The sequence below is a fragment of the Chiloscyllium plagiosum genome, chromosome 12 (genome assembly GCF_004010195.1).
Source record: "Chiloscyllium plagiosum isolate BGI_BamShark_2017 chromosome 12, ASM401019v2, whole genome shotgun sequence".
NCBI classification, from domain to species: Eukaryota; Metazoa; Chordata; class Chondrichthyes; order Orectolobiformes; family Hemiscylliidae; genus Chiloscyllium; species Chiloscyllium plagiosum.
The window spans coordinates 62,883,493-62,894,145 of record NC_057721.1 but is presented as its reverse complement, the minus strand read 5'-3'; the positions used below and the strand labels follow the sequence as shown (position 1 = coordinate 62,894,145).

Here is a 10,653-nt window from a genome sequence, read left to right as displayed (position 1 = left end):
AAGTCATTAATAAAAATTATGAACAGCAGAGGACCCAGAACTGATCCCTGCGGAACTCCACTTGTAACTGGGCTCCAGGCTGAATATTTACCATCTACCACCACTCTCTGACTTCGACCGGTTAGCCAGTTTTCTATCCAACTGGCCAAATTTCCCACTACCATTCCTCCTGACTTTCCGCATAAGCCTACCATGGGGAACCTTATCAAATGCCTTACTAAAATCCATGTATACTACATCCACTGCTCTACCCTCATCCACATGCTTGGTCACCTCCTCAAAGAATTCAATAAGACTTATAAGGCAAGAGTATTTGCTGTGTGCAAGGTAACTATGTTTCTTGTGACTGTGCTTTAAAAGTATTTCATTGGCTTCAAAGTGCTTTAGAACGTCCTCTTTGTCACAAATGCTTACAAATGCATGTTTTTTTCCCTACAGCAATCAGGTTTCAAATTGCTGGCCAGTGAACTCTGCTGAAAAATTTGTTAGTCGCAGCAGGATTGAATATTGTTGAGTATCCAAGAAAAACTAGCTGTCCAAACACTCGTAAGGTACTTAAAAGTAGTTGTGAAACAGTACCCAAACATCTGCAGGAGAGGGAGTTTGGAATAAATCTGAAGGGATTTTGAATGATATGCATTAAGATTAGAAGTTCAAGATACTTTTGAAAATGAGAAATTTCTCATTTGAATCAAATATTTATATCTTACAAATATTGGAGAATTAAAAACTACTTAGCTGAATAATTACATAACACAGTCCTACAATTGCTCTGCACGCTAATGCTAACATTGTGCTACTTCTTCTTCTAGTCTTAAACGACAACTTAACTATGCAGGAGCAAGTCCAAATCCAAAGCAACCAAAATTAGACGAAGGAAAATCTTTTAACAGCTCTGTAAATGGGGAAACTGTTAATGATACGACATTTGATGATGATGTCATTATTATTGATGAGAAAAGTACACCGAGGCCGAGTTTAACTTTTGACTTGTCAAAAGTAAAACATGAGCACAGAGCAAGTACAGATACGACTGACTGCGTCAATGATGTACTGCTCAATGACTGTGAAGAACAAGTTAAAGGTACACAGACTGAGAACTCACCAATTTCGGTCAAGGAGGAGGGCAGTGGTTCTGAAAAGCCGAACCTGTCCAGTGGCGCCAGTCATCGGAAAGAAGAAATTCAACGGCCTCAAGATGACAACCTTAAGTGTTTGGCAAATGACATGGAAAGCATAGCTCAAACCAGAGAAAAAGGAAACATGCAAAATGTTTTTCTGAAAGCCATGACTGACGAGAGGGATCACTACAAAGCAAAATGTGAACTGATGGAAAAAGAACTGGAAAATGTTGAAAGAAAGCTTTTGGAAAAAAGTGAGTGCCCTATCAAAAAGGAGTGCTGCCATCAGTGGACACAGTCTGAATTTGTCATTGGGGACCATACAGAGAGTATGAATGACTTCTACAAACTTAGTAATGAGGAAAAGGCAACCCAATATGAACTGGCACTAAAGGAAATGGAAAAGTTAAAGAGACAGTGCCAGACACTGGAGAATTTAAAGTTTGAATGTTTCACTTGTAATCTGAAAGAAAATGATAATTTGGTAAAAAAGGAGGAAGATGAGCTAATTCTGCAGTTGGACAGTATGTTTCGACAATTAGAAAGCTGCAAGTCTGAACGAGATCAGCATAAAGAAGAAGTAAGTAACTAAAATATACAAATGGGCAAATAGGTTTACAAATTTTGACATGAATGTGCCAGGTATTAGCTAGTGGAAAATTTCACCTTGGTTCCCACTGCCTTCAGTTTATTGAGGTTCCTTGATGTCATCCTCAGTCAAATATGTCTTGATGTTTAGGGCAGTCGCTCTCCTCTCATTGCTGGAATTCCATCCTTTTGTTCTCACTGTGCTGTGGTAACAGTTGGAGCTATGTGGTCCTGGTTGAACCAACCTGAGCATTAATAAGTAGTTGTTGGTAATTAATTGCCATTTGATAGCAACATTGACATCTTTCATCACCTCTCAACTTAGTTGATTGGCGCAGTAATTGACCAAGCTGGATTTATCCCGCTTCTAGTCAGCGGGATGTACCTGGCAATTTTCCACGCTGCCAGGTAGATGCCAATATTGTAGCTGTACTGGAACAGCATAGTGAGGGTCAACAACAACTTGAAGCAAAAGTCTCTAGCACAGCAACCACAATGTTCTCAGGGCAGATATCCTTTTCTGTCCAGTGTGTGCAGAATGTGTTTTAACAAACCCATCTTTTAATGTTTTAAGCTGAAAAAGAACTGATTGCAGAATGGGTTACAGCAGTTTTATTCTCCTTGCGATTTTAGAATTAAACCTGTGACATGCTAAGAGATTTGATGAATCTAATTTGTTCATCCACAACCTTGTACCTGTTCTTCGCCTTGGTTTTTGCACAGTCCTTCTCTTTTAGACTCAATTTCTTGAGTGTCCTAAAAATGGCTCATTCTTGAATGTCAGTCCAAAGGACACGTACTCAGCATCACCATTCATCTGGGAATCCCATTTTGTACTCAGTACTGACTTTGGTTGAAATGACTTTTCATTCTGCTGCATCAGTTTGTATTCAGGCTGACAGTTCTAGCAGCTAAATCCACTCCATTTGAGTCAATAAGTAATGCACATTCATAAAGCTGATACCTGAAACCGGAGCTGTGGGTGCCTTGCTGTTGAGCCTATATTTGTTGCAAAAATGAAAAAGTAAACAATTGTACTCATGATATAAACTTCAGACACGATAACTAGTTTGAGTGGGGGAATGGAACGAATTCATTCTTCAAGATGTCAAACTGGGTATAGCATAGGTCACTATTCTGCTCCCAATTCCATTACACTATACCAGTGAATAATTGAAGCTGGTTTTATTTAGCTAAGTATTCATTTCAATTATTTTGTGACAACCTGCATCAACTATTTAGAATTTCTCTTTAGGATTTCTTATCATTTTACTTTAGCTTTTATGTTTCCAGGCTCCTTACTAGCCACATTATTTAATTTCAGAATACTGGGAAAGTTACATATGCCCGATTTTCAGTATTTCTTTTCCTGTTATACAAATCTCAGAATTTTAGGATTTGTCTGTTATAATACTTTTATAGTTTGTTCCTAAAATTAATGCTATAGTATATTTTTATAATTGGAGACCAACCTTTATGAAAGTGTTTTTTGTTCTACTCTTCCCTCCCTCCCGGACACAGGCTGAACGATTACAAAGAGAAAATGATACAATCAAGCTCAAATGGGCAAATCTTTGTAAAGAAGTGGAATGTTTAAAGCGTGAAGTCACTGAAGCACAACAGAATAACCTTTCCAATGACACAAGGTAAAACATTACGTTTTGAGATTTTACTGGGGCAAGAAAAATAAAATTTATGTTTGGAAACTATATCAAACTCAGATTAGGAAAGACCCTTAGGAATGGTGCAGTATGTGTTGGGGCCTACCGTTCAGAATGGTTGCTTATATGTGATTGAACAAGGCTTGAAGGAATTGAAGATGGGGATCTGATGGTGAACAATGGTGACTCAGTAAGGCCTAACAGGGATCTACAAGATCGAAGGACAGTGCTTCATGGCAAGCTATGAAATTATCAATCAACCCTGGAAAGGCAGGGTTGGGACAAAACACTTAAACCTTGATCTTGAGCAGTAAATTTACTATCTATTTGATACCTCAATTTTAATGGGAAATGTTTTGTGGACATAAAACATTAGTGATATTGCAATCACCCATTTTACATGAAGATGTAAAACAAATCTTATACGATTAAAAGTAGGGCCTTGGGTAGTGCTGTAGAACAGAGAGACCTAGGGGTTCAGGGCATTAAGAAGGGTGATTAAGAAAGCCGTTAGTATACTCGCCTTCATTGCTCAGACCTTTTGAGTATAAGAGTTGGGATGTTGTGTTGTGGCTGCACAGGACATTGCTAAGGCCTGTTTCTGGAGTACCGTGTCCAGTCTGGTTTCCCTCTTCTAGGAAGGATATTACGAAGCTGGAGAGGGTTCAGATGGGATTTAGCAGAATGTTGCTGGGAATGGAGGGTTTGAGTTATAAGGAGAGGTTGGATAGGCTGGGACTGTTTTTTTTCACTTTAGTGTATGAGATTGAGAGGTGACCTTTCAGAAGTCTATAAAATAATGAGGGGTGTAGGTGAGATGAATAGCAAGAGCTTTTTCCCCTAGGGTGTGGGGTTTCAAGGCTAAAGGGCATTCTTTTAAGATGTGAGGAGAAAGATCTAAAACGAGACATGAGGGGCAGAATAGTTCATGTGTGGAATGTCAGAGAAAGTGGTGGATGAGGGTACAGTTACAATGTTTAAAAGACATTTTGATAAGTACATGGATAAAAAAATGTTTGGAGGGATATGGGCCAAGTGCAGGCAGGTGGGACGAGTTTAGTTTGGGATTATGGACTGGTAGACTTAAGTGTCTGTTTCTGCATTCTAAGATTCGATGACCCTATGATTGGAATCATTTTCAAGCTTCAATTCTTATGAAAACAGTGGTTCTGGTTTCAGCCATGGGAATGTTGATGAATTTTTCCTGATTGAAATGGAATTTAATAAAACACAAGGACACTTCCAAAATTTAGCTTTCAAACTGATGATTAAATAGCATTGAAAAGTTCAGTGCTGGTAAGCTTCTATTTTAAAAAGAAAAGCTTTCCGAGGGTATTATCTCAATGCACAAATAATTTTTTAAAAATTCAATTTGACAGCTGAATTTTTGTTCTGGGTTGGCAAATGTGAGTAATGCCACATTGTGACTCTCAAACTACATCTGTGAACTCTGTCAGACTTTGCTCAAGATTTATGTAAATTTTGGGAGGAGTCAGGTGTGGGTACAGTTTGTGACCCGAGATTGGGTTTGGGGTTATGTTCAGGCTAGAAGACATCAGGTGGAAGTATGTTCCTCCTTACCTGTGCACAAAATGGATCCAGTCATTGCAACAGTAATGGAAAGGCGTGTCATCAAGCTGGTAAATCCTGGGACTGACGCAAGTCCTGTGACCCTCTTTGTTTTATATTCATTTGTGATGTGGAGGTCAATGGCTGGGGCCCGTTTGTTGTCTGCCCGTAGTTGTCTTTGAGAAGGTGGCAGTGAGCTGCTACCTTGAACTGCTGCAGTCCACCGGCTGTAGGTTGACCTACAATGCTCCTGTGGAGAGAATTCCAGGATTTTGACCCAGCAACAGTGAAAGAATGGTGATATATTTCCAATCAGGATGGTGAGTGATTTGGAGGGGAGCTTGCAGGTGATTGTGATCCCAGGTATCTGCTGCTCTTGTCCTTCTGGATGGTAGTGATACTGGGTTTGAAGGTGCTGTCTAAGGATCTTTGAATTTCTGCAGTTCATCTTGTAGGTACTACTCACTGCTGCCACTGAGTGTTGGTGGTGGAAGGAGTGGATGCTTGCAGATGCAATGCCAATCAAGCGGCTGAAAGTGAGGACTGCAGATGCTGGAGATCAGAGCTGAAAATGTGTTGCTGGAAAAGCGCAGCAGGTCAGGCAGCATCCAAGGAACAGGAGAATCGACGTTTCGGGCATAAGCCCTTCTTCAGGAATGAGGAAAGTGTGTCCTGCGGCTAAGATAAAAGGTAGAGAGGAGGGACTTGGGAGAGGGGCGTTGGAAATGCGATAGGTGGAAGGAGGTCAAGGTGAGGGTGATAGGCCGGAATGGGGTGGGGGCAGAGAGGTCAGGAATAAGATTGCAGGTTAGGAAGGCGGTGCTGAGTTCGAGGGCCACCCCATTCCGTCCTATCACCCTCACCTTGACCTCCTTCCACCTATCGCATTTCCAACGCCCCTCCCCCAAGTCCCTCCTACCTACCTTTTTATCTTAGCCTGCTGGACACACTTTCCTCATTCCTGAAGAAGGGCTTATGCCCGAAACGTCGATTCTCCTGTTCCTTGGATGCTGCCTGACCTGCTGCGCTTTTCCAGCAACACATTTTCAGCTCCAATCAAGCGGCTGCTTTGTCCTGGATGGTGTCAAGCTCCCTGGACTATGTTGGAGCTATACCTATCCAGGATGTGTTGTGCTGTGTGTCCAAAAAAGTTGTAACTAGTCTGATTTTTTTAAAAAGGCTATTGGTGATCTGATGGGTGTATCAGGTTGCTGCAGTTCTGATGTCCTGCAGGGTCATATGTGGAGTTTTGGAAAAAAATTAATTGCACAGAAATTGAAGCTCCTCATCACACCATCAAGACCACTGTGATTGCCTGCCCTTAGGCAATCCCCTTGGCTTTCCCTTCAGCTTTCAGTCATAAGATTGTAAAGCTTTAGAAGCATATCTTGGAACAGAGGCATCTTCTTCTGACTTTGCTCCCCTGTCCCTTCAAAGTAGCTTACCATGTTCCTGTATAGTCTGCTCATTTGGTGTTTCTCAGCATTCTGCACAGACTTTCTTCCCTGAGTCGATTACGGATACACAGGAAATTCTGGTCTAGCCAGAGTCACCTACATCTGCGACATGGTGCTCCCCTGCTTTGGAACTGTTCAGGTTGTGAGTGAGCCATTTGAGGCGGCTGCTGCTCCACCTTTTCCTATGTTTAACATGGATGGGATTTGACTGCTTCCATTCTAGGCTGTGTTTATTAAGTGCTTGTCTGAATACTCAGGAGTCTGAGATTGAAGGTCTGGGGTCTCAATTTTGCTGGTGTGTTTTTTTGTGTGGTAGCTGTGTCTTTCAGGGAATCTGCCTGTGACTCCCCCTTCCTGCCAGACACTATGCTTGCTTGCAGACAGTGTCATGCTCCCAACACTTGCAGCAAACAGTAAGGCGTGTTTTGTTGTCCTCCTTCCTCAGCACCTCTCCCTGGCCTGCAGAATTTCTCTATAACTTGACATTGGTCACACAGGTTGAATGGATTTCAGAAACTATGAAAAGGAGGGTTTCATAATTCTTGTCTACCCCTCCTAAACTGGGCAGAAACAATATCACTGATAGCTGGAACTATTCCTGACCTGCAAAAATGTTTGACAAACCTGACGTAAGCTTAGGAATTCACAATCGTTAAGAAATTTTGTTCCTGTTCCTGTTGGCATTTTCTCTGGAGGGGAAACTAACAAAATGCAGCCATTCTCCCCACTGAAACATGCCTCTGAATGCTGACAGAAGTTAAGCTTAGCCCATTCTGTGCACTGATTGTTGAAATAAGTAATTTTTTGAAGTTTGAATTGTTTCATTTCAAACTAAAAAGAAATTTTCTCATACTAATGAATTTTAATGTTTATTGCGAGTTTTGAAAAGATTTAATGTTTATATTGGGATTGCTGGTGATTTTGTAAAACTAATATAAAATCTGTTCTGGTGAAATTCAATTATGACAGTTTTGCCTTGATTGAACACTAAGATTGTTTTGAACAATAATAATGCCTAAAGGGTTTTGCAGTAGTATTCTTCATTAGATATGTGTTGGAGCATTTGCAAGAATCTCTTGGGGGGGGGGACAAAAATGTTAAGGACAATCTTACATTCCATCTAATTGAAATGAACTATTCAACTGTCACAATTGTTAACGTGTGGATATTTCATTCCTTACAGTGTGAAACTCAGGTCTCTGCGGTTTGGCATTGCACAGATTCTGGTTAAGATTATACCTGAACTGGACTTAACACAAATAAACTATGAAAGTGAAGTTGTTGATGAGATTTTAGAACAGGTGTTATCTGCCAATACATCATGAAGGCCGTCATCTGCTTTATAACATGGATATATTGTGAAGACATCAGTGGACTGTGTAACTATGTCAATATACTTTTTTGATAATATCAGAGCTTATAAGTAAGCGAATTATGCACTTCTGTGATCACAATGATTTCTGGGGTTTTTTTGTTGACCAAAAGTATTGATTTCTTAAGTTGTTAGTCAGTTTACTTTAGTAATGTATTACAGGCTGGCTGAGTAAAAAGTTCCTTGAAAATAAGTAATTCAAACTGATAATTTCTTGACCCATCTTGTGCAAAGCTTATCTCTTTTGAGGTATTATATCCAAATCTTTTACTCATGCCATCTGTGGTTAATCTCTCAACTGCTCATCTTTCTAATCAAATAAGGATCAGTGGAATGGGAGGGTATTATGTCTTTTGATCAACTGGAGATCATTTCAATTTTTTAAAAAAAGATTTTGTTGAAGTACCTACAGGCATTTTATAATGTGCACATTTTGTTGGTTTTTGGATTAAATAATGATGCTGTACATCATTATGTAATTTCATATTAATTTCAATATAAACCTTTTATAATGTAATGACATGTACTTTTCACCTTCTTTCTCAATAGTGATCTCAATTGCAAAACTTAGCTGTTCTTTATTCCCCTTTTAACCTACAAACACTGGCGTTGCTTTTTTCTGCTCTGGCAGAAATAGTTCTACAATCTGCCTCAATATCGAAAGGTTAAGATTAGAAAAACTGGCTTGGGTCGTCTTGGTGAGTGCAGATTTTGGTAACACCGAATATCATTGTTTACTATGATGGCTGTTGTGATGCTATAAATCCCCACTTGACAGTGGTGCCAGAGGCAAACTCTGTATGTTGCGTCTATTCCCATCAAGAAATCAATATCACCAATAAAAGACAGGTGAGTGAAAAATCGATGTGCAGGGTATCATTGAATATTTATTGAAAGAAAATCCAGCGTCATTGATTGTAGTAAGGTTTCAGTGGGTGCCTTCATATACACTCTCTGTTACAGGAAGCTCAGGACAGGATGGAACTCTTCCTATGGATTATATGAATATATTAAAAATAGGTGGACTATTCTTAGCGTTGAGATTGGGCAAACTGTGGCTTGTTACCTCAATCAATATGTTAATGCATGCCAGGTCACAGACCAGTCTAGGGCACTTTTATATCCATCCCTTCTTTGCATTAAGGAGTTTTGTTGGATGCTGTTTCTTGACATCTAATTGAAAGTACATAGCTTAGCTATACACTCAGTCTTCATAATCCGCGAGGGGTAGAGGCATGGACTTCCTGCGTATACCAAGAAGTTGCGGATACTAATCCTATATACCGCAAAGGACTATGTGATCGGTTTACTCAGGCAGGTCGGATGAGACGATGGAATAAAAAAGGGGTCTGGTCATGGAATCATAGAGATGTACAGCACGGAAACAGACCCTTCAGTCCAACTTGTCTATGCCAAACAGATATCCCAACCCAATTTAATCCCACCTGCCAGCACCCGGCCCATAGCACTCCAAACCCTTCCTATTCATATACCCATCCAAATGCCTTTTAAATGTTGCAATGCTACTAGCTTCCACACTTCCTCTGGAAGCTCATTCCCCTCTCAACCTAAACCTATGCCCTTTAGTTCTGGACTCCCCCACCCCAGGGAAAAGACTTTGTCTATTTATCCTATCCATGCCCCTCATGATTTTATAAACCTCTATAAGGTCACCCATCAGCCTCCGACGCTCCAGGGAAAACAGCCCAGCCTGTTCAGCCCCTCCCTATAACACACATCCTCCAACCCTGGCAACATCCTTGTAAATCTTTTCTGAACCCTTTCAAGTTTCACAACATCTTTCCGATAGGAAGGACACCAGAATTACACGCAATATTCCAACAGTGGCCCAACTCCTGTACTCAATTCTCTGCCCAATAAAGGAAAGCATACCAAATGCCTCCTTCACTATCCTATCTACCTGCGACTCCACTTTCAAGGAGCTATGAACCTGCACTCCAAGGTCTCTTTGTTCAGCAACACCTCTAGGACCTTACCATTAAGTATATAGGTTCTGCTAAGATTTGTTTTCCCAAAATGCAGCTCCTCACATTTATCTAAATTAAACTCCATCTGTCGCTTCTCAGCCTATTGGCCCATCTGATCAAGATCTCGTAATCTGAGGTAAATTTCTTTGCTGTCAACTACACCTCCAATTTTGGTGTCATCAGCAAACCTCTTATGCTCACAATCAAATCATTTATATAAATGATGGAAAGTAGAGGACCCAGCATCAATCCTTGTGGCACTCCACAGGCCTCCAGTCTGAAAAGCAACCCTCCAACAACACCCTCTATCTTGTACCTTTGAGTCAGTTCTGTAGCCACATGGCGAGTTCTCCTTATATTCCATGAGACCTAACCTTGCTAAACAGTCTCCCATGTGGAACCTTGTCGAAAGCCTTACTGAAGTCCATATAGATCACAGCGGGTTTTGAGAAGATTTGTAGCTCAGGTTGATGTTCTAGGAATTCAGGTCTAGGAATACTCGCGTGTGTCTCTGTTTGGCTTGTTCATCCTAGAAACATGGCATTCCAACTGGAACTCTATCAACAATCACATCAAGTTAGGACCCCATCTACCACCTAAAGGAAATGATATCACCATAAGAAATGACATCACCAACCCAAAGAAACCCAAACATCTAAATAAAAAGCAGGAATCATCAGCAGTGCTTTGCCCAGAGGCCCACTGAAGATGATACCTAGTAGGGTGACGAAATGTCTGGAAATGAACTTCCAGCTCAATAAGCAAACTTACATCCAGAATATAGATCACATCTACCGCTCTGCCCTCATCAATCCTCTTTGTTACCTCTTCAAAAAACTCAATCAAGTTTGTGAGACATGATTTCCCACGCACAAAGCCATGTTGACTATCCCTAAT

The 10,653-nt window shown here is 40.6% G+C and overlaps 1 protein-coding gene across 1 annotated transcript in view; it reads left to right on the top strand.

Annotated features, from left to right (window-relative positions):
* Positions 1 to 8,285, top strand: part of morc3a (MORC family CW-type zinc finger 3a) — a 57,635-nt gene extending 49,350 nt beyond the window's left edge. Inside the window, exons 17-19 of the mRNA XM_043701237.1 lie at positions 813 to 1,701; positions 3,231 to 3,355; positions 7,580 to 8,285. Of these exons, the coding sequence (XP_043557172.1) occupies positions 813 to 1,701; positions 3,231 to 3,355; positions 7,580 to 7,721 (1,156 nt within the window). The 3' untranslated portion in view covers positions 7,722 to 8,285. The remainder of the gene's footprint in view (positions 1 to 812; positions 1,702 to 3,230; positions 3,356 to 7,579) is intronic.
* The last annotated feature ends 2,368 nt before the right edge of the window (positions 8,286 to 10,653 follow it).